This window comes from Eptesicus fuscus, chromosome 21 (genome assembly GCF_027574615.1).
Source record: "Eptesicus fuscus isolate TK198812 chromosome 21, DD_ASM_mEF_20220401, whole genome shotgun sequence".
Taxonomy (NCBI): Eukaryota; Metazoa; Chordata; class Mammalia; order Chiroptera; family Vespertilionidae; genus Eptesicus; species Eptesicus fuscus.
In genome coordinates this window covers 22,423,248-22,450,872 of record NC_072493.1, presented here as the reverse complement: position 1 = coordinate 22,450,872, position 27,625 = coordinate 22,423,248, and the positions used below count along the sequence as shown (strand labels likewise).

General features: G+C 43.7%; 1 protein-coding gene across 1 annotated transcript in view; it reads left to right on the top strand.

Moving 5' to 3' along the window:
* The window catches only part of TDRD12 (tudor domain containing 12), a 99,955-nt gene that overhangs the window by 66,114 nt on the left and 6,216 nt on the right, over positions 1 to 27,625 (top strand). Inside the window, exons 20-27 of the mRNA XM_054710540.1 lie at positions 5,774 to 5,891; positions 7,887 to 8,026; positions 8,149 to 8,369; positions 13,319 to 13,418; positions 21,662 to 21,849; positions 22,579 to 22,789; positions 24,681 to 24,773; positions 26,649 to 26,821. Of these exons, the coding sequence (XP_054566515.1) occupies positions 5,774 to 5,891; positions 7,887 to 8,026; positions 8,149 to 8,369; positions 13,319 to 13,418; positions 21,662 to 21,849; positions 22,579 to 22,789; positions 24,681 to 24,773; positions 26,649 to 26,821 (1,244 nt within the window). The remainder of the gene's footprint in view (positions 1 to 5,773; positions 5,892 to 7,886; positions 8,027 to 8,148; positions 8,370 to 13,318; positions 13,419 to 21,661; positions 21,850 to 22,578; positions 22,790 to 24,680; positions 24,774 to 26,648; positions 26,822 to 27,625) is intronic.

Below are 27,625 nucleotides of genomic sequence, written 5' to 3'. Positions count from 1 at the left end.
AAATAAAAGAATCAGTAGGACATTACATTAGAGCAATAATGAACTAGCAGGTGAGGTTAAAAAGCTCCTGTTGAGCCCAGCCAGTGTGGCTCAGGGTTGAGCATCCACCTGTGAAGGAGGAGGTCATGATGCCCCTCTTGCAGGCTCAATCCACAGTGGGGGGTCACGTGGGGGAGAAAGGACCAGCTGATCAGTGATTCTCTGTCATCATTGATGTTTCTGTCTCTCCCTCTCCCTTCTTCTCTGAAATCAATCTATAATAATAAAAGCGTAATATGCTAATTAGACTGGACATCCTTCCAGGCGACCTTCCAGACGAAGCCAGGGCTGCAAGGAAAACCTGGGTCCCGGGTGCCTACTGGCAGCCGGAGGGAGGTCTGGGTCCCCGGTGCCTGCCAGTGGCTGGAGGGAAGCCCAGGTTCCGGGTGCCAGAGGGAAGCTGGTGCCAGCAGCCGGGGGAAGGAAGGCCTACTCTTGCACAAATTTTATGCATCGGGCCTCTAGTAAAAATATATTTTTTGAAAAAGCTCCTGTTGATAATAGTGCCATAAATTTGGTGTATACATATAGATATACAGTTAACTCTCAAACAGTACAACCCGAAACACCAAACAGGTTTGAACTGCATGGGTCAACTTATAAACTTTTTTTTTCTTTTTAAATTTATCTTTATTGTTGAAAGTATTACAGATGAGAGGAATCCACAGGCAGCAAAATCTCAGACATATGCCGAAAGAACTTCTTCACTGATACTGCTCCTAAGGCAATGGAAGCTAAAGAGAAAATAAACAAATGGGACTACATCAAAATAAAAAGCTTTTTCACAGCAAAAGAAACCATCAACAAAACAACAAGAAGGCCTACTGCATGGGAGAACATATTTGCAAATGTTATCACTGATAAAGGTTTAATCTCCAATATCTACAGGCAACTTATACAGTTTAATAAAAGGAAGATAAATGATCAAATAAAAAAATGGGCAACAGACCTAAATAGAATCTTTTCGAAAGAAGACAGAAGGAAGGCCAAGAGACACACGAAAACATGTTCAAAGTCACTAATTATCTAAGAGATGCAAATCAAAACGACAATGCGGTACCATCTCACACCTGTTAGAATGGCTATCATCAACAAATCAACAAACGACAAATGTTGGCGAGGATGCGGAGAAAAAGGAACCCTCGTGCACTGCTGGTGGGAATGCAGACTGGTGCAGCCACTGTGGAGAACAGTGTGGAGTTTCCTCAAAAAACTAAAAATGGAACTCCCATTTGACCCAGTAGTCCCACTCCTAGGAATATATCCTAAGAAACTGGGAACACCAATCAGAAAGGATATATGCACCCCTATGTTTATAGCAGCACAATTTACAATAACTAAGATTTGGAAACAACCTAGGTGCCCGTCAGCAGATGACTGGATCAGAAAACTGGTGCATCTACACAATGGAATACTATGCTGCCATAAAAAAGAAGGAATTCTTACCATTTGCAGCAACCTGGATGGAACTGGAGAACATTATGCTAAGTGAAATAAGCCAGTCAATGAAAGAAAAATACCACATGATCTCACTCATTTATGGATAATAAAGAACATTATAAACTGATGAACAAAAATATAGATACAGAGACATTAAAGCATCAAACAGACTGTCACATTACAGCAGGAAGGTTAGGGAGAGGTGGGGGAGATAGATCAACCGAAGGACTTGTATGCATGCATATAAGCATAACCAATGGACGCAAAACACTGGGGGGTGAGGGCATGTATGGGTGTGGGGTGGGGGGGGCAATGATAAGATATGTACACATATAATACCTTAATAAAAAAATGAAAAAAAAATATTACAGATGGTTCGTTTGTTTTTCTTTTCCCATTAATCCCCTTCACCCCACACTCACCTCTCCCAGGCCTTCACCACACTCTTGTCTGTGTCCATGGATTATGTATATATGCATATAAGTTCCCGGTTAATCCCTCCACACCCACCCTCCCAGCCCCACCTTTCCTCTGAAATTCGTCAGTCTATTCCATGCTTCTATATCTCTGGGTCTATTTTGTTCTTCATTTTATTTTGTTCATTAGATTCCATATATGAGTGAGATCATGTGATATTTATCTTTCTCTGACTGGCTTATTTAGTTTAGCATAATATTCTCCAGGTCCATTCATGTTGTTGCAAATGTTAAGAGTTTTTTCATTTTTACAGCCGAGTTGTATTCCATTGTGTAAATGTACCATAGTTTTTGTCCACTCATCTGCTGATGGGCACTTGGGCTGTTTCCAGATCTTAGCTGCCAGAATGGCTACCATCAACAAATCCAAGAAATGACAAAGTGCTGAAGAGGGTGTGGAGAAAAGGGAATCCTAGTACACTGCTGATGGGAATGCAGACTGATGCAGCCATTATGGAAAAAAGTATGGAGTTTCCTCAAAAAAATTAAATATGGAACTGCCATTTGACCCAGTAATCCCACTTCTAGGAATATATCCTAAGAAACTGGAAACACCGGATTAAAAATGGCAGCACAGTAGGAGGATGCTGCACGGACATGCTCCCAGGAACAAGCTGAAATTACAACTGAAGTATGAAAAGGCTTCCTGAATAATCAATGGAAAACTCACAGGAGAGAACCCAAGGACTGAAGGTGGAGACTTCATAGAGACTGGTAGGAGTGGTGGAGGCGTCAAAGGGCTGGCCGGGCACCCACAGATGGTAACTGAAGTCTTGGAGAGATATCTCAGCTGTTGAGGGGTGCCACTGAGAACTCTGGGACCTATTCCCGAAGCTGAGCTTCCCAGCAGAGAGCACCAAACTGAGGAGGGTACCCACATAGCATCTACCTTTGAAAAGCAGTGGGGTGCTGTCTGCCAGGAAGTGGCAGCTGAAAGTTCAGGCACCCTCTTAAAGGGCCAACACACAAAAATTCCTCTGGTAGAGGGAGGGTGAAGTGGACTGGAGTTGTGAGAGCAGAACCCAGGACTGGGGACTCGGGGGATAGAGCTCAGAAGGCAGACACCCCAAGTTTCCTGGGCTGAGTCATTACCTCACACAGTGGAGGACATCTTTCCCACATACACATCTGCCTTGCTTGGGGGGAAGACAGTGGATACACCCTATTGGAAAACACCTTCCCTGAGGCCACTTAAGAGATTAAAAGTAACAATTAGCCTCCAGACAGAAGCAGCTGCCTCACCCTGTTGAAAAAACTCTTGCCACACCTGACGACAACGATTGCCTGGAGGCAATTCAAGTTGGAATCCTATTAATCTGTAGATAGAGGTGGTCTCTGGAGGCTTTGAGTCTTTGCCTGATCCAATTAGTCAGAAATAGCCTTTAACACTGTCCTGCACTAGAGATTGAGAGGTATAGAGGATCTACCTAAATCATAGTCACAAACCCAAACAGACAACCAAAATAAGGAAACAAAGAGACAACCCCCAAATGAAAGAACTATCAAATTCTCCAAAAGAAGAGAGAAATTTATCTGAAAAATAACACATTGGAAGGAATATATAGCAGATCAGGGGAAGCTGAGGATCGAATCAGTGAATTAGAAGACAGAGTTAAAAATATCACTCAATTAGAGAACCAAAAAGAAAAAATAATTAAAAAACAGGAGAACAGCTTAAGGGAGCTTTGGGACAATGTGAAACATAACAATATTAGAATAATAGGTGTGCCAGAAGAGGCAGAAAGGGAGAAAGGAATAGAGAAGGTGTTTGAAGAAATAATGATAGAGAACTTCCCTAACCTGGTAAAGGAAAAAGTCACACAAGTTCAGGAGGAACAGAGAAAGAACCCCAAACAAGAAGAACCCAAACAGACCCATGACCAGACACATCATAATTAAAATGCCAGAAATTAAAGACAGAGAATCTTAAAGGCAGCAAGAGAAAAAAACAAAATACTTACCTACAAAGGAGTTCCCATAAGGCTGCCACCTGATTTCTCATCAGAAACTCTACAGGCCAGAAGAGAATGGCATGAAGTAATTGAGGTAATGGAAAGGCAGGATCTGAGACCAAGATTACTATATCCAGCAAGACTATCATTCAAAATAGACAGTCAAATAAAGAGCTTCCCAGACCAAAAAAAAAAAAAAAAAAGGCTAATGGAGTTTATCACCATCAAGCCAACATTACAAGAAATGCTAAAGGGATTGTTGTAAGGGATTGCTGAGAAGAAGAAACAGAGAGAGAATCCTAGAATTAAAATGGCTATAAATAAGTACCTCTCAATAATAACCCTAAATGTAAATGGATTAAATGCTCCAATCAAAAGGTGTAGGGTAGCTGAATGGATACAAAAACATGACCCAACTAAATGCTGTCTGCAAGAGACCCACCTCAAAACAAAAGACACACAGGATGAAAGTGAAGGGAAGGAAAAAAATTTTCCATGCAAATGGAAAAAAAAAAAAAAGCTGGAGTAGGAATACTCATCTGACAAAATAGACTAAAAGCATCATGCTAAGCGAAACAAGCTAGTTGGAGAAAGATAAATATCATATGATTTCACTCATTTGTGGAATATAATGAACAACATAAACTAGTGAACAAAAATAGAGCCAGAGGGAAAAATATATATACTAGAATATAATAGAAGTAATCCTGTTATTTGCAGATTTCTAATAATTTCTACAACTTTTGTGATATCATACTATATTAGTACAGTTTTGGTAATATTATACTTAAAATCCTTTTATTCTTGAAATATTAATGTTTGTTGCATGTAATATTATATGTAAGATAATTTTTCTTGAATAATTGGTGTTTATTGCATGTAACATTATATTTAAAATCATTTTTCTTGAAATAAAAAACAAAAACTGGCCCTAGTTGGTTTGGCTCAGTGGATAGAGCGTCAGCCTGCGAACTGAAAGGTCCCAGGTTCGATTCCGGTCAAGGGCACATGCCTGGGTTGTGGGCTTGATCCCCAGTGGGGAACTTGCAGGAGCAGCCAATCCATGATTCTCTCTCATCATGGATGTTTCTATCTCTCTTTCCCTCTTTCTTCCTCTCTCAAATCAATAAAAATATATTTAAAACAAAACAAAAAAACAAACAACAACAACAACAAAACAACGGGAAAAAAACTAAAACTGGAAAAAAGAAAAGAAACCTGAAACACCATCAGAAGGGATATATGCACCCCTGTGTTCATAGCGGCACAATCTACAATACACGGGTTTTTTTCAATGAATACATTTAGTTCTGTAAATGTATTTTCTCTTCCTTATGACTTTCTTAATATTTTTTCTCTTGCTTTATTGTAAGAATACAGTATATAATACAGATAACATACAAAATGTGTGTTAATTGAGTGTTCTCAGTAAGGCTTGTGGTTAAAAGTAGGCTATAAGTAGTTAACGTTTTGGGGGAGTCAAAAACGGATTTTCGACTGCATGGGGGGTCAGCACCCCTAACCCGAATGTTGTTCAAGGGTCTACTGTATGTACAGATATCTGTATATACATGTGTATACACACATATACATACACATGCATATGCATGTGTGCATTATTTGAAAAAGAAAAATAATTCAGCAAAATAATGTTTGTTTCACTTGAGCAAATTTTTAGATCTAAAATAGGGAATTTTGGAAATATATTTATTTATATCAACAATCATCTCATTATAGGAATTATTTTATCAGTGATACAACCCTTATAGATAATTTTAAATGGTTTATATTGATGATTATTGACAGAACAATTAAATTCAAGTTTATGTTCTTGACTATGAACTGTTCTCTTGGTTTCATCTTTAGGTGGTAGAAAGCAGTTCAATATTTTGCTTGAAAATGCATAAAGAAATGGTTTTTAATTTAAAAAGTATATTAGAACAGTGGAAGAAGAAGTTAAGTTCTGGCTCTCACATTGTATTAGGTATGTGTTTTAATTTCTCCTTATATTTAGAGAAGGCGGAGGTATTAGGAATCATGCCTTCAATTCATTTATGTATCTCATCTCCAAATTTATCATCATTTCCCAGATTTATTGAGAATTTATTAATCTGAATTTCAAAATGAAAATTAACCCTTTGCACTCGCTTGCTTTTTTTCTCGATTCCTTTATTCTACTCAGAATTTAGTTTTTTAAATACCCCAGATTTTACAAAGCGCGGCAGTAGAATAAAAAACTGGAGTTTCTTTTCATACAAACTTATTTATTTGGATTTTTTTATATTTCAAATTATTGATACATTCAATACAATTCGAACATACGAGCTGCTACCGATGCTAACCGTATCGAGTCACACTGGACATCCGAGTGCAAAAGGTTAACCTCTATTAAGATTTTAACGTTGCCCTAGCAGGTGTGGCTCAGTTGGTTGGGTGTTCTCCTGTGCACTGAAAGGTTGCCGATTCGGTTTTCTGTTAGGGCACATGCCCTGCTTTCGGGCTTGATCCCCGGTAGGGGGCGTGCAGGAAGCAACTGATGAATGTTTCACTCTCACATCAATGTTTCTTTCTCTCCCTCTCCCTTCCTCTTTCTCTAAAAATCAATTTTAAAATATATATTTTTAAAACGTTTAATATTGAAGTGGATCTAGGTGCCCCTCTCCCCCAGGGCTCTCAGGGCATTAGGCAGCAACCTTCCTCAGTCTAGACATTCTCCCTAGAGTTCCAGCTTGAGGTTCACTGTCTCATTTATAGATACACATGTGCCTGTGATGAAGCATGTCATAAATGATTGTGACATTTAGTATTAGAAATGTAAAAGTCAGCCCTAACCGGTTTGGCTCAGTGGATAGAGCATCGGCCTGCGGACTCAAGGGTCCCAGGTTCGATTCCGGTCAAGGGCAAGTACCTTGGTTGCGGGCACATCCCCAGTAGGAGGTGTGCAGGAGGCAGCTGATGGATGTTTCTCTCTCATCGATGTTTCTAACTCTCTATCCTTCTCCCTTCTTATCTGTAAAAAAAATCAATAGAATATATTTTTAAAAATTTAAAAGTCAAAATGTATAAAATAAATGTTAAAATAGATATGGGTAGCCTAAATTTTCAGCAAAAAGAGGTGTTTTTTTTTTTTTTTCCTTAAGCTAAAAGGAGACCACTTTTTCTCTGGAATTTAATCACAGGGCTGTGACATATATTGGAAAAAATGGGAAAGCCCCGGCCCAGTAGCTCAGTTGGTTAGAGTGTTATCCTGATATGCCAAGGCTGTGGGTTCCATCCCTGGTCAGGGTACATGCAAGAAGTATCCAGTGACTGCATAAACAAGTGAAACAGCAAAGCGATGTCTCTCCCCCGCACCTCACCTCTTCCTCTCTTTCTCTCAAGTCAATAAATAAAAAGAAAAAGGGCCTGGCTGGTGTGGCTCAGTGGTTGAGCATAGACCTATGAACCAGGAGGTCACGGTTGGATTTCCAGTCAGGGCACATGCCTGGGTTGTGGTCTCAATCCCCAGTAGGGGGTGTGCAGGAGGCAGCCAATCAGTGATTCTCTCTCATCACTGATGTTTCTCTTGCTCTCTTCCTCTCCCTTCCTCTCTGAAATGAATAAAAATATATTAAAAAAAGAAAGAAAGAAAAGGGAAAGGCTTTTTTGCATCTAAAAGGTAAAATGCAATAAAGAAAATGTATTGAAGTACTAGAGGCCCAATGCATAAAATTTGTGCAAGGGCCTTGGCCCCCCACCGCCGTGGTGGCCGCCTCTGCCTTGGTCCCCAACCACCTCGGTGGCCGGGGTGGGGGGGATGGGGGTGGTCTCTGTTGCCTCTGCTTCAGCCCCTGCCCCACCGTGGCTTTGTCTAGAAGGAAGGACGTCTGGTCTCATTAGCATATTACGCTTTTATTATCATAGATGATTGCTGGAATTGTTTGGTAGAGTGCAGTAAAACCCTAGTCTCATTTGAAATTGTCGGTCTCCTTTTCTCTAGCCTTAACTGATGACTGCATACCACTCTTGACCATCACTGATGCCACGTGTGTGATTCACTTCAGCTTTCCTTCCTCACCAAAAATTTTTGGTGGACGCCTATATTGCATGTCTGATCATTTTCAGAGTTTAACTGAACAGGTTTGATTAAGTTTTATTATCTTTAAATATTCTACTGTGTAATAAAAAATTCAGAATCCACAAAGTTTTATTGTTCAGACTGGTATGGATGATCCACTTCCTTTATTCACCCTGATTTTAAGGGTTCTCTTGCAAAACAGGGAGGTAAAAAGACCAAATCTGTCTTGCTGCTGACGGAGAGAAGTTCATGCCATGCTGTGGGTGTTTTGCGATACTTGGAAAGAGCAGATGCCAAGATTCCATCGGAGCTGTATCAGTTTACTGCAGGCGTTCTAGAAGCCAAGGAAGAAAAGAAAGCCGGAAGGCCTCTCTGTCCGTATCTTAAGGCTTTTGGATTTTGCAAGTAAGTCAGGCATCTTTTTTTATCATTGACACTAGAGGCCCGGTGCACGAAATTCGAGGACGGGGGGCAGCGGGGAGGGTGTCCCTCAGCCTGGCCTGCACCCTCTCCAATCTGGGACCCCTCATGGGATAACCAGCAGTTGGACATCCCTCTCACAATTCAGAACTGCTGACTCCTAACCGCTCACCTGCCTGCCTGATTGCCCCTAACTGCTTCTGCCTACCAGCCTGATTGTCCCTAACTGCTCCCCTGCTGGCTTGATTGCCCCTAACCACCTCTGCCTCGGCCCGCACCTGGTACCCAGGATTCCCTCCTCCAGCTGACCACAGGCACCCAGAATCCGGGCTTCCCTCCCTCTGGTCAGCCATAGGTGCCCAGGCTGGCTGCAGCCTCAGGGGATGGTGGACAGGGGGCTTCGCCTGTGCTGCAGCTGCAAGTGCTGGCGCCCAGGACCGCAGGGTGGGCGGCTTCTCCATCTACCAGGCTGTAGCCAGCTGCAGGTGCTGGCACCTGGACCACAGGGTGGGCGGCTTCTCTGTCTCCCAGGCCACAGCCAGCCACAGGTGCTGGTGCCCAGGACTGCAGGGTGGGTGGCTTTTCTGTCTCCCAGGCCAAAGCCAGCCGCAGTTACTGGTGCCCAGGACCGCAGGGTGGGTGGCTTCTCCGTCTCCCAGGCCACAGCCAGCTGCAGGTACTGGTGCCCAGGACCGCAGGGTGGGCGGCTTCTCCATCTCCCGGGCTGCAGCCAGCCTCAGGTACTGGGGCCCAGTTTCTCCATCTCCCCCAGGACGTGGGGTGGGTGGACATGGGGTGGGTGGACATGGGGTGGGCGGCTTCTCCAGCTGGCTGTAGCCTGGGATCATAGGGCAGGCGGCTTCTTCGTCTCCCAGATTGCATCCACCCTCAGGTGCTGGCACCCGGTTTCTTGTCTCCCCCAGGACGCGGGAGGGTGGCTTCTCCAGCTGGCTGTAGCCTGGGGTCACGGGGCAGGTGGCTTCTTCATCTCCCAGGTCGCAGCCAGCCTCGGGCGCTGAGGCCCGGTTTCTCAGTCTCCCCCAGGAGGTGGGGCAGGCGGACCTGAGGTTTCTGCTGCTGGCTGCAGCCTGGGATCACAGGGCAGGCGGCTTCTTCATCTCCCGGGCTGCAGCCAGCCTCAGGCACTGGCACCTGGTTTCTTGTCTCCCCCAGGACTTGGGGTAAACCGCTTCTCCAGCTGCTGAGGCCTGAGATCACGGGGCAGGCAGCTTCTTGGTCTCCGTGGCTGCAGCCAGCCTCAGGTGCTGGGGCCTGGTTTTTCCGTCTCCCCAGGACGTGGGGCGGGCAGACCTGAGGCTTCTGAGGCTGGCTGCAGCCTGGGATCATGGGGCGGGCAGCTTCTTGGTCTCCGTGGCTGCAGCGAGCCTCAGGCGCTGGGGCCTGACTTCTCCGACTCCCAGAGACCTGGAGATGCTGGGGGGCGGGGCTGCCGCCATGTTTTCAGTTTAATTGCATACTCACGCTGATTGGATGGTGGGCGTGGCTGGTGAGCGTGGCTTGTGGGTGTAGCAGTGATGATTTGCATATTACTCTATTATTAGATAGGATATACCAGTGGTCGGCAAACTCATTAGTCAACAGAGCCAAATATCAACAGTACAATGATTGAAATTTCTTTTGAGAGCTGAAAACCGACTTCTGCGCATGGGCCACGAAGTTTCAATCACACTGTACGTGCACGCCCACATGTGATATTTTGTGGAAGAGCCACACTCAAGGGGCCAAAGAGCCGCATGTGGCTCGCAAGCCACAGTTTGCCGACCACTGACATATACAGTAAAGGGCACAGGTGGTCAGTTTACAGCTCGATGACTTGCTACATGTGTGCACCCATGTAAACCACCACCTGGCTCTAGAGAGCACCCAAAAACCCTCTCATGCTCCTTCCCAAGGTGCCTTCCTCCAGATGTAACACTCTCCTGATATCCTTCAACATTGATCCGTTTTGCTTGTTTTTTACTTTATATTCAACCTAATATCTGTGACATTTATCTGTATATGTATATCAGCCTTTTGCTTATTTGTTTGTTTATTTAGTGGCTCAGTATTCTATTATATGAATATTAGAGGCCCAGTGCATGAAATCATGCACGGTGGGGTCCCTCGGCCTGGCCAGTGATTGGGGCCGATTGGGGCCATCTTGCCCAGTCCCAATTGGGGCTGGCTGGCTGGGGGGAGGGACCTCGGGAGATTGGCTGTGGGAGAGCACTGATCACTAGGGACAGCTCCTGTGTTGAGTGTCTGCCCTCTGGTGGTCAGTGTGCGTCATAGCTACTGGCCGGTCAGCCAGTCAGTCGTACAGGTCGCTTAGGCTTTTATACCCTATCTAATAAAGAGGGAATATGCTAATTAACCATCACACCCTCACAAATCTTGGTGCCCACAGCCAATAAAGTGGGAATATGTTAATTGTCACACCCTCACAAGATGGTGGCACCCACAGCCACAAGATGGCAGTGCCCAGTCGCCTTAGCCCCGCCTCATCCAGCCAGAGTCCCCCAGTCCCCTCATCCCAGCCTCATCCAGCCTCAGTCCCCTGGTCCCCTCAGCCCCGCAGGGGAAGGCAGTTGGGGGCGATTGGGCTGGCAGGGGAGGGCAGTTGGAGATGATTGGGCTGGCAGGGGAGGGCAGTTAGGGACTATCATGCCGGCAGGGGAGCAGTTAGGCATCAATCAGGCAGGCAGGCGAGTGATTAGGAGCCAGCAGTCCTGGATTGTGAGAGGGATGTCCGACTGCCGGTTTAGGCCCGATCCAGCAGTTGGACATCCCCAAGGGGCAAGGTGTCCCAGATTGGAGAGAGTACAGGCTGGGCTGAGGGACCCCCCTCAACCCCCCTCCCCGTGCACAAGTTTCATGCACCAGGCCTCTAGTATATAGATAACACAATGTATATATCTATTCTTCTCTTGATGATCCTATGAGTTGTTTCCAGTTTGGGCTATTATATAGGAAGCTGCTGTGAACATTCTTGTACCTATATTTTTGTGGAAATATGAACCCATTTCTCATGATTATATACTTTGGAGTGGAATTGCTAGATCATGGAATAAGCATATGTTTAACTTTTCCAAAGTGCTTGACCATTTTACAGTTTAATCAATAATGTGTGAGAAAGTTGGAGGTACTTTATATCCTCACCAACACTTAGTATTCTGGGGTGTAGTGGTAAACCATTGTGATTTTCTTTTGTTTTCCTAATAATTAACCTTTTGCACTCGGATGTCGAGTGTGACTCGACACGGTTAGCATTAGAATAAAGGAATCGAGAAAAAAGCAAGCGAGTGCAAAGGGTTAAAGATGTTGACTGTCTTTTCGTGTGCTCATGGCACATTAGACAATCCTCTTTTTGTGATGTGCCTGTTCAGGTCTTTTGCCCATTATTAAAAAACGGGTGTTTATCTTTTTTTTTTATTGGTTTGTAGGGTTAATTAATTTATTCTAGATAGAAGTGCTTTATCAGATATATGCATTGAGAATATCTTCTCCCAGTGTGTGGCTTGTGTTTTCACTCGTTTAATAGTCTTTTGATGAGCAGGCATTTTAAATACTCATGAAGTATTTTGTGGCTACTGTTTTTCATGTCCTTATGTTAGAAATATTTGTCTATCTCCAGGTCTTGAAGGCAGTTTTCTGTATCCTCTAGACCCGGGGTCCTCAAACTTTTTAAACAGGGGGCCAGTTAACTGTCCCTCAGACCGTTGGAGGGCCGGACTACAGTTTAAAAAAACTATGAACAAATTCCTATGCACACTGCACATATCTTATTTTGAAGTAAAAAAACAAAACGGCAAAAACACCCGCATGTGGCCCGCGGGCCGTAGTTTGAGGACTAGCTTTAGCTAGTAGTTTGTAGCTTTAGCTTTCACATTTAGGTGTGTGATCTATACTGAGTTAACTTTTGTGTACGGTGTGAGATTTGAGGCACAGCTTACTTTTTCCAAATGGATAATCACTTGCTGCAGCATCATTTATTTAAATCACCATTGTGTCCTCCCTGAGTTGGTGCCTTTAATATAAACCAGATGATAGTATATGTGTTCCTTTTGTGGACTCTTTCGGTTACATTGGTCTACTTGTCTATCCTTATACCAGTCTATTTTTTTCTCAAGTATTGTACCATATATGATAGTGAGTCTTGGCATCTGGCATATTAAGTTCTCCAACTTTGCCCTTCTTCAAGGTTGTTTTGGCTACTATAAGTCTCTTGCATCTCTATATAGATTGTAGAACAGGTTTATCAACTTGTTCAAAAACTCTGCTGGAATTTTGATAGCAACTGCATCGATTCTGTAAATCAGTTTGGAGAACATGGGTATCTTAACAGTCATAGGAGCCTCTCCCTAATCCAGACATAATGCCATTACTTGATACATAAATGGATGGCTGGGACTGGGTAGTAGATGTCTAATAATTTATCTATTGGATTTAATGTAATTTTAAGATAACTTGACATGTATTTTTTAAATCTATGTTACATTAAACAGGTTATTATCAGCAGTTTCCACTATGCCTTTAAATAGAATGTTGCCTTTTAAAACTGAAGCTTCAACTACTTCTAAGTTTGGGTTAAGGCAAGCATGTCAAACTCAAAGGCTAACATGGGCCAAATAAAGGAGGCATGCGGCCCACAGGCTGTGAGTTTGACATGCTTGGGTTAAGGACTGGCTCAGAGTCTTTATCTTGGAAATCCATTTTATTTATGTATGTATTACACTTAAGAATGTTTAAAGAAATAATGAAATAACTCCTTAATTCAGCATTAATTAAAATTTAGGGTCCTTTTTTGCATATTTTGTTAGTGTCATCTGAAGTACTTAGTATATTATTTATCTTTTAAAGTGTTTCAAGTAAAAGTTCTCTGATTTAAATTATAGATTTATATCTCGTTTTAAAATCTGGGTACTTTTTTTCAGAGACAAAAGGATTTGTCCTGATCGACACCATATTAATCCAGAAATAGACAATCCAAGAAAATTATCCAACCATGCTATACCAATGTTTGGATACATTAAAGTAAGTTCTGTTGAAGATTGTTTTGTTGAATGATTAATGGTCATTTTAATGAACATATTTTTAAGCAGCAGAATCTTAGTATAATATAATTATGACTTCCAGTGGTCAGTATTAATTTATCACCATTAATCCAACAATAGGCACCTATCCTTAGAAGGCTCCCAGTTTATTTAGAAAATCAAGATCAAATTGGGAAAGTGGATAAACCCCTTCAACAATTTCAGAAAGGAAGTTGTTTTTTGGGGGGAGGGATTATTAAAAATAATGCATTGACCACAATAATCATCCATGATTATTGCTTTGAGGAAAATTCTGAGATGCAGATAGAATTGCTGAGTTAAGAGTTTGTCACTTTCTTTTGAATCCTTTTTATTACTTTTTGAGCTTGATTTCCTTTTCACCTTCCCTTTCCCTTAAAGTATATCTGTTGTGCTGTACTCATTTTCTGGGACTGCGGTAACAAACCACAAACTGGTACGTTCAGAGCGCATACCCAGGTTTCAGGATCGATCCTCATGTTTCTCTCTCACATGGATGTTTTTCTCAACTACTTGAGTAAATACCAAAGAGTGTGATTGCAGGCTTGTATAGAAAGAATTTTTGTTTTGTAAAAAACTGCCATACTGTTTTCTAAAGGGCCTGTACCATTTTGCATTCCCACGAGCAGTGAATGAGTTTTAGCAGCATTTGACGTCAGTGTTTTGGCTCTTATTAGCCTTTCTAATAGGATATTTTTTCCATTGAATTTTAGAGAGAGTGGAGGGGGAAAGACAGAGAGATACATCAGTGTGGTTGCATCTGGGGCCGGGGATCGAGCCTGCAACTGAAGTACGTGCCTTTGACGGGTATTGAACCTGCGACCCTTCAGTCCGCAGGCCGATGCTTTATCCACTGAGCCAAACCAGCTAGGGCCCTGATGACATGATTTTGAACATCTTTTCATATGTTTATTTGTCACTTGTATATTTTCTTTGGTGGGTGGTGGGATATTAGTTCGGGTTTTTTGCCCTATTTTTTGTTGTTAATTCTCACTCCAGGATATTTTTTCCATTGATTTTTAGGGAGAGTGGAAGGGAAGAGAGAGAGTGAGAAACATTGATGTGACACATCGATTTGTTGCCTCCTGCACATGCCCTGGGGCTGGGAATCAAACCTACGAGTCTTCAGTGCACAGACCAGTGCTCTAACTATTGAGCAACACTGGCTGGGCTGCCCATTTTTAAATCTGGTTGTATGTTGTTTTTTTTAAATCTTTATTGTTGAGAATATTACAGATGTTTCCCTTTTCCTCTCATTGCCCCCCACTACCCTGTTCCCGCCCCACCCCAGGCCTTCACCACCCTATTGTCTGTGTCTGTAGGTAATGCATATATGCATGTAAGATCTTTGACTAATCTCTCCCTGCTCCCCAACCCCCTTCCCTCTGAGATTCAGGAATCTGTTCCATGGCTCTTATTCTATTTTATTCATAAGTTTATTATGCTTATTAGGTTTCTTATTCGTTTGATTTTTAAATTTAGTTATTGACATGTATTTATTGCCATTTTATTATTCAACTTTTTTCTCTTCCTCCCCTTCCATCTCCTCCTCTGCTCTTCCTCTTCTCCTCCTGCTCCTCCTCTCCTCCTTCCCCCTTCTCCCTCCCGCCCCCTCCCCCTCAACATTTCATGTAATACTGGTTTGGTGATGATGAACTCCTTTAGCTTTTTCTTGTCTGTTCATCACTTTGAATATTTCTTGCCACTCTCTTCTGGCCTGCAAATTATCTTTTGAGAAATCAGCTGACAGTCATATGGGCAATCCCTTGCAGGTAACTAACTTGCTTTTCTCTTGCTGCTTTTAAGGTTCTCTCTTTGTCTTTAGCCCTTGGCATTTTAATTATGATGTGTCTTGGTGTGGGCCTCTTTGGGCTCCTCTTGTTTGGGACTCTCTGCCCTTCCTGGACTTGTAAGTCTACTTCTTTCACCAGGTAGGGGAAGTTTCCTGCCATTACTTCTTCAAATAGGTTTTCAATATCTCACACTCTTTCTTCTCCTTCTGGCACCCCTATAATGTGAATATTGGTACCCTTGAAGTTGTCCCAGAGGCTTCTTAAACTATGTTCATATTTTTGGATTCTTTTTTATTTTTGCTCTTCTGAGTAGGTGCTTTTTGCTCCCTCATATTTCAAATTATTGATTTGATTCTCAGAATCCTCGAATTCTCCTGTTAAATCCCTATAAATTATTCTTTATTTCAGTTAGTATATGCTTAATTTCTTACTGGTTGTTTTTCATGTCTTTGACATTATCACTAAGATGCTTGAAAGTCTTACTAAGTCCCTTGAAGCTCTCATTAATTCCCTTGAAACTCTCACTAAGACCCTTGAATAACCTTATAACCATTGTTTTGAACTCTGTTTCCAGTAATTTTCTTGCTTCCATTTCTTTCATTTGTGACATGTTTCTTTGTCTCCACATTTTGGCTGTTTCCCTGTGTTTGTTTCTATGTATTGGGTAGAGTTGCTATGTCTCCTGGAATTGGTCGAGTGGCCTTGTGTAGTAGGTGTTCTATAGGGTCCAGTGGCTCAGCTTCCCCAGGCACCAGATCTAGGCATTCTAGGTGTGCCCCTTTGTGGGCTGTATGCTCATTCTTATTGTAGTTGAGCTTTGATTGCTGTTGGTGTCATTAGGAGGAATTGACCTCCAGGACAATTGGCTGAGGACCAGCTGCATCCACAATGGAAGAGCTGCTATGTATTGGGGCTTTGGTGCTCACTGAGTCTGCACCTTGAATGTGTCATGTTGTAATCTGGTGTGGTCTGAAGCTGTTCACCGAGGGCCCTGACTCTGGGACTTCCCACGAGGTGCAAAGTCAGCCACTGCCTGGGCCCACCTGGCAGGAACTACAAAGAGATCTGTAGATGGCTGCTACTTGTATTGGGCTAGGAAGTGCCCAGGCAAAGCCCAGCTGTGAAGCAAGGCAGGCTGGTGCTAGTGCCAGGTCTTGGGCCTTTATGGATAGGTTTGATGCCAGCTACTGCTGCTTCCAGAGATTTTAACAAAATCTGAAGCCTGAGCTAGGACAGGCCATTCATATGGAAAAGCTGCTGCAAACAGCTTGGGTGGGGCTGCAAATTGGATAGGGTGGGGTCTCAGGGAATCACTAGGATGGAATGAATACTATGGGCCATGCTGATAGAAACTCAGATATGGCTGCCAGTCAGTTCTGCGATGGGGAAGGCCCCAGCACAGGGACAATGACCCCTGTGAGCACCTCCGTCTGGGAGAAAGCTGCCTCCAAGTTCCTGCCCCGATGCCAGACAGTCTATGATTCCTCCCCGAATATCCCTGGATTGTCCCAAAGTTGCCTTCCAGTGCTGGAGCTCAGAGGAAACAGGACCATGTAAGTTTGTGTGCTGGCCCTTTAAGAGGAACAACTGGGACTCCAGTAGCATCCCTGTCACTCCGCCACAATCCCCACTAGTTTTTACAGCCTGAAGTTATGGGGACTTAGCTTCCCTGGGCTGAGGGTCTGGTATGGGGTTGGGACCCCCTGCTTCTCACAGGAGGCTTTGACGATATCTCTCCCAATTAAAAAAAAAGGCACACATGGGTATGGGACCAGCCTGTTCTGCGCCTCCAGTTCCTTCTACCAATCTTGATGCATATTCTTCTTTACTTCTCTAGTTGTAGGGCTTTCATTCAGCCAGATTTCGGGCGGTTCTAGATGATGGTTGTTCTGTATTTTAGTTGTAACTTTGATGTGGTTGAAGGAGGCAGTGCGTACCAGCATTTACCTATGTTGCCATCTTGGTTCTGTGGTTGTATGTTTTCTTATTGTTTAGTTTTAAGTGTTTGTATATTTTGGATACCAGCCCTCTATCAAATATGTATTTTGCAAAAAACTTCTTCAAGTCTGTGGCTTGTCTTTTTATTCCCTTAGAGTATTTTTTGGCAGAGCAGAAGGTCTTAATTTTAATGAAGCCCAACATTCTAATTTTTTCTTTCATGGATTGTGCTTTTGGTGTTGCATACAGAATCATTGCCAAATCCAAGGTCACCTAGATTTTCTCTCCCCTGTTGTCTTCCTCATCTGCTTTTATATTGGGGTCCATGGGGATACTTTGTCAGTTTTATTGCAGATTGTTTCCTTGGCTTTTTGGTTTGCTGTCTCTTTGATCTGTTTTTATGTGGAGATTCAGGGAGAATTAAAAAAACACATAACACCTGACTACCGCCATCTTCCCAGAACCCTTCTAACCAAGCCTCTTTTTTTTCAACCACCTGAGGATATGTATTTTTATTGATTTTAGAGAGAGAAAAAGAGAGAGAGAAACATTGATATGAGAGATAAACATTGGTGTGAGAAACATTGGTCGGTTGCCTTCTGCAAGCTCGCTGACTGGGGACTGAGGAAGGGAGAGGGAGAAAGAGATAGAAACATCAGTGATGAGAGAGAATCATCAATTGGCTGCCTCCTGCACATGGGGATGGTGCTCTGACCGGGAATCGAACCGTGACCTCCTGGTTCATTGGTCAACACTCAACCACGGAGCCATGCTGGCCAGGCTAGTTTGTTCAGTTTTTATAAACATATACACTCATGTAACCAATACCACATCACAATACTGAAACTTCTGTTACCCCAGAAAGGTCTCTCCTTTCCCCCTTGAAGTCAGTCAGTCCTTTTCCCACTCCCCAACCCCTGGTAACCGCTGCTCTGTAACTATCAGTTTGTCTTTACTAGAATTCATATTAATGGAATCATACAGTACGTAGACTTTTGTGTCTCATTTCTATCAGCATAATTCTTTTGAGATTCATCTGTGTTGCTCTGTTTTATTGCTGAGTAGGATTCCATTATATGGATTTATCATAGTTTGTTCACAAGTTGATGGGCATTTGGGTGGGTTGTGTTTCTGGCTGCCATGGACATTTGTGTTTCAAGTCTTTTATACATTTTCATTTCTCTTGAGTAAGACTTTGGAGTGAAATTGCTGGGTCATATGATAAGTGTATATTTAGAAGAAACTGCATTCTCACCAGCACTGCATATGAGAATTCCGGTTGGTATAATCTCATCAGTAGTTAGTATTCTCAGTCTTTAATTTTTGCCACTCTGTGGCATTTGCACTGATATTTTATTTTGTATTTCCCTGGTGATAAAGAAGTTTGGACATCTTTTCACTGCTTATTAACTATTTGTATCTCTTCTTTTATGAACTCTCAGTTCAGAATTTATGTGCACTTTTAAAACTTAGGGTTTTCTTTTTGTTGAGTTTTAAGAATTCCTTATATATTCTGGATATCATTTGTCAGATATAGCAAATATTTCCTCCCACTTGAAAATCAAAACTTGGTTGGAGCATTGTCCTGTACACCAGAAGGTTGAAAGTTTGACTTTGTGTCAGGGCACATACCTAGGTTGTGGATTTGATCCCCGGCTGGGGTGGGTATGGGAGGCAACCCATCGATGTTTCTCACATCCATGTTTCTCCTTCCACCCCCCCCTCTCTGTTTATCAAATAAATAAAATCATGTCCTAGCCCAGCCTGCATGCCTCAGTGGTTGAGCATCGACCTATGAACCAAGAGGTCACGGTTCGATTCCTCATCAGGACATATGCCCAGGTTGCCGGTTCAATCCCCAGTATGGGGTGTGTAGAAGGCAGCCGGTCAATGATTCTCTCTCATTATTGATGTTTCTATATCTCTCTCTCCCTCTTCTTTTCACTCTGAAATCAATAAAATTATATTTTTAAAAATCATATCCTTGGTTGAGAATTTTTTAAAAACTTTATTTTCTAGTTGTTTTAGAAATGCAATTGAGCCCTAGCTTGTTTTGTTCAGTGGATAGAGCAATCGGCCTGTGGACTGAAGGGTCCCAGGTTCAATTCTGGTCAAGGGTACATGCCTGGGTTGCGAGCGCGGTCCCCAGTAGGGGGCGTGCAAGAGGCAGCTGATCAATGATTCTCTCTCATCATTGATGTTTCTATCTCTCTCTCCCCATCCCTTCCTATCTGAAGTCAATAAAAATGTATTAAAAACAAAATATTACAGATGTCTCCCTTAAAAAAAATGCAATTGATTTAAAAAAAATACATATGTTATTGATTTTCTACAGAGAGGAAGGGAGAGCGATACAGAGTTAGAAACATCGATCAGCTGCCTCGTGCACACCTCCTACTGGGGATGTGCCCACAACCAAGGTACATGCCCTTGACAGGAATCGAACCTGGGACCCTTCAGTCCGAAGTCTGACGCTCTATCTACTGAGCCAAACCAGTTAGGGCGGCAATTGATTTTTTACCCTTACCTTATATCCTGTGACCATAACAAACTGAGTTAGTTATGTGCATGGGTGCTGGGGAGAGTGGAATCAAAACAGGTGGGGGGTGGGGTGTTGAGAAGGGACCCTCCCGGGGTGCCCAAACTGAGGGTTGTTTTCTGGCATGTGGGACTTTCAGTGCTGAAAACAGAACGGTATGAGATAGAGCAGGACAAGTTGATAACCCTACCTTGTCTGGAGGCCTCATGCTCTCCTGTTGAGAGAGTCCAGTTCACAAGCTGCTTTTTGCTGCCTCCTTTCTGCCAACCTATGTCTTTAGATGTGCCAGTGACCCACAGCGGGGACCGCTGCAGATGAGGCCGCTCAGGCCTGGACTTCGCTTACCCGCTTACCCGTGTGTGCTGAGGCCCCTCTCCTTGACATAAAGCCTGCTTATTTGGGAAGTACGGGGAGGAAGAAACTCTCTCCTTTACTCGTATTGTTCTAAAACAATCACCATTACCATTTTAGTATGTTTTTCCTCATTTTTCTTTGTACATCTGTTTAAAAATCTTTGTTATTGGTGTATGTATTGTGCCCTGCCCATTTCTCGTAACATTGTAGTGAGTTTTTCTCATCCTCCGTACTGCCTCATGTTCACTGACTGCTGTCACCAAGTGGGCTCATGAATGGAATGCCAGGCTGATGGGGCCTCTAAACCACAGGGGAGAAGACTCCCTGGAAAGGATCTTTGCCAAGCAGGAAGGAATACTGAACTCCTGCCTGAGGTGGGGTGGGCTTGAGTAAGCACTGACGGTTTATTAGGGCGGCTTTCTCCATGGGGTGCTGGAGAATGGCTGGCTTGGGAACCAGACTGACATGTTACTGGTCCTCTTTCTGCTGACATTCTAGTGGGGATGGTCCACAGTGGACAGGTGAGTAAGAAGGATGTGCTATGTAGGGAAATACTAGGGGGTGTGCTCTGTAAGGGTGCCAGGGGACAAGGGGCCTTTGAAAATTATAGGCAGGGAGGGACTCTCTGAGGAGAGTCAACTGCATTGAGGGCCAGATAAGAAGGATCCAGCCATGGGAAGATCTGGGGAAGAATATTCCAGGCAGAGGAACCAGCATGTACAAAGGCCCTGAGGTAGGAGGTAATGCGGATTGTTTGTGGACAGCACAAGACTCACTGGCAGTGAGAGAGGGAGAGGGTCAGGCAGTGAAGTTGGAGGGGACCAGAGGCTGTCAGCTTGGTGAGGTCCGACACTCTTTTCTATCATAAGGGGTGACCTCACCCCTACCTTGCCCGCCTCTGAGTCAGCACTACCCTTTCCACCATTCCACCAAGTCACCAGTTCTCACTCCTGGCACTGCTCTGGGCAGCCAGGGCTCCTGCCTTAATGCTCCTGCCTGTTTGCTCCCCGTGTCTGGAATCCCTTATCCATGTTCTTGCTACTGCACACGCACGCCAGCACTCCCCTCACACACCAGTGACTCTACATACACTTGACTGTGAAGAGCTGTCTTCCTGAGCACACTCTGGCTGTGGCACATCTGTCCATCCGAGAGTTGCTGAGGGTCCCTGCTGGACGTGGCTTCATCTGTTTGCCCAGTGCCTCATGCACAGTAGGCTCTTACTGGAATACCGCCTGTTACAGGAGCCAAGGTCAGAAAGGGCTCAAGAGAAGGGGATGCTATTTTAAGATTTTTATAAAGTGCAGTTAAAAAGTAAATAAAGGGATACTTATAACTAATAATGCAATTTTAAAATAATGAGATTTACAAAAAAAAATGGTCCGGTAGATTTAAAGTGAAGCTAATTATTTGTGGTGGAGTAATGTTTTTATTGTGTTTTGTTTGCTTGTTGGCCAGTTTTCCAGTTTATTCTTTTATCTCTGTTCATGTGCTTTGGGTTCTTAGGTCAGGTGCTGATTTTTGCAGGCAGGTCCTGAGTTTAACTTGGTTTTATTTCCTGGCCATGTTTTTATGTTTCAGATAATACCCTTTTACATTCTGAATGCAACAAATTACTTTGGTCGTATAGTTGATAAACATGTGGATCTTTATGCAACTCTTAATGCTGAAATGAAGCAGTATTTTAAGGATTCCAGTAATAAAACAGCCATTGAAAAGGTGGAGAAATTTGGATTATATGGATTAGCAGAGAAAACACTTTTTCACAGGTAGAATGTCTGTTATTTCATCTTGAAAAGTTATGAAGCATAAGGTGACTTGAACCGCTATTGAACCCCCATTTTCACTTCTGTTCGTTTGGCCAACTGTTCACTTGCTAGGCCTGCTGACTCCCAGAATGGTGATGTCAGGGTCATGGCCCCCAGACCCTGGGCACAGTTCTACACCCGGGACTCAGAGCCTTGCGCACAGAACCTGGATGACTGTAGCATTTATATACTGACAGTTATGGAGCCATCATTGTGTGCTAAATACACATATATCTTTAACTCAATTTTCACAAAGGATGTGGCATTGTTCCCATTTTACAGATAAGCATACTGAGCCTTGGCGAGGCTGTGTAATTCGTCTAAGGTCAGATCAATAAGGGGCAGTGTTCCAACCTCGGCATTCGATGACTCACATACCTGTTGGCACCTGCATCCTTTGGATGCCACACCCTACTCCACTTGGTGATAACCTAGATTGAGAAACTTTTAATTTGCTACGTTAATTTTTAATGTGTTGTCAAATAAAGGGATTTACTCTATTTGAGGTATGGTTTAAATAAACCATTGCTAAGTGCTCTTGACAGCTCTAGGTATTTTATTCCTACTATGGAGTAAAACCATGCAGCTCGGGGTCTTACTATATATTTAGCACTTAATGGGTAAGTTGAGGCAAAGGGTATCTTCATTTTAGAATCTCTGTGTTAAACTGGTGCCACTGCTGTTCTTCAGAGTTCAGGTGTTGGAGGTGAGCCAAAAAGCAGACACGTGGGCCCTAGATACTGTCCTTGTAAAGTTTATAGATGAAGGCAGGACTGGACCCATCCCCAGAGATCAGCTGCTGCATCTCCCAGAAAACTTCCAGGCTCTGCCCCCACAAGCCATGGAGTTCATTGTTTGTAGAGTGAAACCCGCTGACAATGAAATAGAATGGAATCCAAAGGTGAGCGTTATTTCGGCTTTTTACAGTTTGCTGACTTTTAGAGTATACTTAACACAGAACTGAGGTTTGTTTGAATTTACAGTGTTGAGGTTGGGTAAATGCTTCCTGTTCCTGAGCAGAGAAAGCACCGTCTGCCTGGGTCCCTGCAGGCGTGGGCTGCGCTGACGGCCAGCCTGCAGAGACCCAGCTCTGAACAGGCACCCCTTTGGCCGGGGCGGGTTGCCATCATCATCATCAGCTCTCACAGACGTAGAATTGGTCGGAAATGTGTGTCACGATCAAGTAAATCGGCTGTCAGCTTAAGGAGAAGAAACAGTGTAAGAATCTACAAAATGGATACCCTGGTCAGAGGGGGCACAGATGATGCCACTTTCTGGAGTGACCAGGTAATTCCGTGGGGTTGGGAGGACGGATGAAGAAAGAGAGAGTTCAGAGAAGCTCTCAAAGGAAGGAACATTTCTCTGGGCCTTTGGGAGGAGTGACTAGGATGTCATCAAGTAGATTGGATGAGGCCGTGAGCCAAGAAAACAACATGGGCCAGGACAAGGGGCATGGAAGAGTGGTCCAGGGTGGGCTCCCGCGGCCTCCCAACATGGGCTGCAGAGGTGCTCACCGCCTGGGAGAGGTCACCAGACAGTCCTCATCCCCAGAGCAATAAGGCCTGTTCATAAGGATGCTCTGGTTCTTCAGAGGAAGTTGTTTTGTATCCTCTGATTAGTGATATGAAATAAGCCATTGCAGTTGGCAAAGTAAAAACAATTTGGGTTATACACAAGGTTGCACGTTATCCAGGAAATACATAGGTGAATGTTTCCACCACACAGGGTGAGCACACAGCCTTCCTGTAGTGAGTTTAGTATAATAGACTGTTATTGATTAAATAGCAGTCTTTTCCTTCACAGAAAATATTTGCTGATTGTCTACTGTGTGCTGGTGCCATATGTATTCTGGGGGTGTAGCCATTAGCAAGAAAGTCATGGTCAAGAAACATTGGGTCTGTCAAGGTGATCAACCACAAGTATTTCTTGAAGAGGAGCCTCCTGTAGAAATGGGGGCAACGTTCTCCTGTGCGTGTTCTTTCAAATTAATTACAAAGTTCAATGGAGGTGGAAATAATCCAATCACGATGAGCCAGCTCCCTCCCAGTCTGCTTTACAGGAGTCAAAATGTGCCTGACAGTGCTCAGACAGGTCTCATCTGCTGGGCCTCTCAGGTCCTGGTGCAGAGCAGCTCCGCGCGTGCCTGCCTCCCCTGCACCTGCAGGAACGCTGCTTCGCTCTCATTGAGCTTTCAAGGAAATAATCATCCATGCCTTAAAGACAGGTTGATAGTTACAGAGGAAGTGGGAACACATGTCCACGGTAGGAAGCGCGCAGTATTAGGAGTCCAGGGGCATGGACCTGGTGAACTCAGCCTGAGCACCTGCCCTTTTGTTGTTAATCCTCACCTGAGGATATTTTTCCATTGATTTTCAGAGAAAGTGGAAGGGAGTGAGGGAGGAGAAGAGGTGGGGGAGGGGAGAGAGAGAGAGACACACACACACACATACATCGATGTGACAGAGACACATTAGTTGGTTTCCTCCTGAACACACCCCAACCAGGGCCAGGATTGAGCCTGCAACCCAAGTACATGCCCTTGATCAGGAATTGCAGGCCAACTATCCACGAAGCCACACCGGCCAGGACTCACACCTGCCCGTATTAAACTCCACTGTTACTCACTCTGGTCGACGGAAGGGGCACACTGCCCTCTATAACCTACTTCATGGGATGGTTGTGGGCTCGAATGAAATGCATGGAAGAGTTCGTTGCAGAACCACATAGCGTGTACAGAATGAGGACTTTCCTTAAAGCTTCACATAACTAACTCGCTTCAGTGTGTTTTTCAGGTTACTAGGTACATTCATCATAAAGTTACTGGAAAATTGCATGATGCAAAAGTGGTATTTGCTTTAGGAAATACAGTTTGGATTGATCCAATGGTAAGTACACAGTTTTCTTAAAAAGAAATGTGTGTTTGAATGGGCCTCTGAAATAGTCCACGTTATTCTAACCTGTTGCTTTGAATAACTTTTGTCTCACATGAATGGAGGCTTATTCGGGGCTCTGAGTTAGGAGGAGTTTTTTTCATGTTATTTGGGTAATAATTTGATTGTGGTGTTTTTGTTTAAAGAAATCTTTTGCATTGTCTCCCAGTGCTAACATGCATGTGTGTGTACACACACACACACACACTCACACACAACCAAGACAAGCTTCATGAAACTGTCCTTACTATGTGACAGTCTCTAATGTTTACAGTTCTGCCTGTTCCACTTTTTAAAGTGTTGGTTGTGCACTGTTAGGTCGGTTCCACAGTCTGTTCACATAGGTGGGGAGGCCTGGGGTCAGTGATTGCCCTCCATCTAGTTGTAAATGAGCTTAAAGTCCTGACACGTGATTGGTAGTGTGGAGAGTTCCAGCCTGTGGGCTTTCAAAAATAGGTTTTATTATGTTCATAGTTTCTATCTCATTTATTCACTAAATATTGATTGAGTACCTACTGTGTGCTAGGTACGACCTGTATGGGACACTTGAGTTTCATTGGTGAACAGAGACTCCTATCCTGTGAGCTGATGTGGGGAAGGGTGGTGACTGTGGGACAGGGCCATGTACATAGGGTCTCAGTGCATCCCCTCTGACGCGGGCACCATCTCCTCCCCGGACCCAGGAGCTCTACTTTTCAAGTCAAAGTTTTTCTCTATTCGAGTTAAATCTTAGTTACTGATTATTGATCAGTTTTAAAGGAATTCATTTTGTAAAAACTTCTGCTGGAAGTTATTTTTGTAAGATTGGAAATGCCTTAAAACTTTAAAAAGAATTTGGATTGGGCATGATATTTAACCTTTTGCACTCGGATGTTGAGTGTGACTCGACACCGTTAGCATTAGAATAAAGGAATCGAGAAAAAAGCAAGCAAGTGCAAAGTGTTAAGAGTAAGAGGATAAATGATTTTTAGAAGAGAAGGTAGAGATTACTAGTTGGTACTGTAATAGTCAATATTGTGGTTCTTTATTGGAGAAAAATGGAAATTTCATCAAGCAGCAATTTTTAAAGCTATAGCTAAGAGAATAATGCAAAAAAAAAAAAAAAAAAAAGTAAGAAGAAGAAACCCCTCCCCACCCCTGGCAAATATGCTTGGGCAGCTCTAAAGTGTAGCAGTGGCCGGGGCACGCTGGGGGAGACAGACCCATGCCTTTGCCTTCTCCACTCTAACACTTGGCTCTCCACTGTGGGATAGGAGCACCAGTCCCACATGGGACACATCCCAGGGGTCGCTCGGAAGGTGCCTCAGGCAGTGCCAGCACGCCATGAAAGGGATGCCCAGTCCTGGGTGTGCGTTTCCGATCAACAGGAATCAGTTAATTTTGTGTAAAATGAAATGGGTGAGAATGTTTTGGTTGCAGAAGAGATAGTGGAGGAAACTGTCCTGAACACAGGATTCAGGGCTTTGGCTGAGAGCCTTTCTGGGCACCTGGAGACCAGGGTCTTCCTTGTAGAGAGAGGTAAAAGGACCGGAGCAAAAATCAGAAAAATCCTGACTGTTGTGGGTGGTTACAGCATTACAGATTGGTCTTGTCTGGGGCTTCCATGCCAGGATTTGGTCTTGGCCCTGCCCCAGGCTGATGGTGTTTGTGTGGTGTGGGACTTGGTTATGAAATGATTGGCTGTGAGTGGGAGGCCCTTGCACACGGTGGCATGTGCCCAAGGGCATCACACATTACAGAGCTGGATCGAGAGGCCACGTGAGCGTGCTTGTGATTCATTTAAAGTTCAAAGTTTGATCTGCAAATGTATTTTTTTTTCTTTGATTCAAGGTGCACGTTACAAAACTTTTAAATTTGAAAACTTCTGTCATTGATTACAATGTTCGAGCTGAAATTTTGTCAATGGGAATGGGCATTGATAATCCAGAACATATAGAACAACTGAAAAAATTGTACGAAGGAGCTAAAATACAAACTGTTGAAGAAAGCCTAAGCCAAACACTGTAAGTGGGTTTTTGTCTCTCTTTTGGAAGAGCTGTTTCGTGGAAATAGAACTTACAAGCGTTATAGACATTTTTTGAAAGTAGACAGTTTAATGAGTTTCCCTGTTTTTATCACTCAGCTTCAGTAGTTTCTTTTGGGAATCTTGTTTTAACCAGACCTCAGCCTTCACTGTTGTTTTTGTGGAGTGTTATAAAATGGATCCCAGATGTATTATTTCGCCTGTGTGTCTCTTATGGAATGAGTTTTTATTAGATTTTATTGACAGCTCACAGACAGTAAAGTGCACGTGTTGTAAATGTCGTTTGATAGGTTTTCTGAGCACAGAAACCAGCCCCGGATCAGAAACAGGACGCGACTCAGACCAGCTCCTCCCTTCCAGGGCAGCACTCAGTTTGTCCTCTGAGCGGAATCATGCAGTGTGTCTCTCTTATATCTAGCTCTTTAGCTCAGCGTGATTTGTGAAATGCATTCATGTTGTGCATGTAGCGTAGGCCTGACATTCCCATTGCTGCATTATATCTCATTGTGTGAATGCACCATGATTACCCATTCTACTGTCGATGGGAGAAATACCCAGTTCTGGGCTGCTTCAGGTGGTACCCTACCCATTCTCCTGCATGCATTTTGGTGCATTTAAGAATGTATTTCTGCCCTAACTGGTTTGGCCCAATGGATGGAGCATCGGCCTGCAGACTGAAAGGTCCCAGGTTCGATTCCGGTCAAGGGCATGTACCTTGGTTGTGGGCACATCCCCAGTAGGAAGTGTGCAGGAGGCAGCTGATAGATGTTTCTCTCTCATCGAT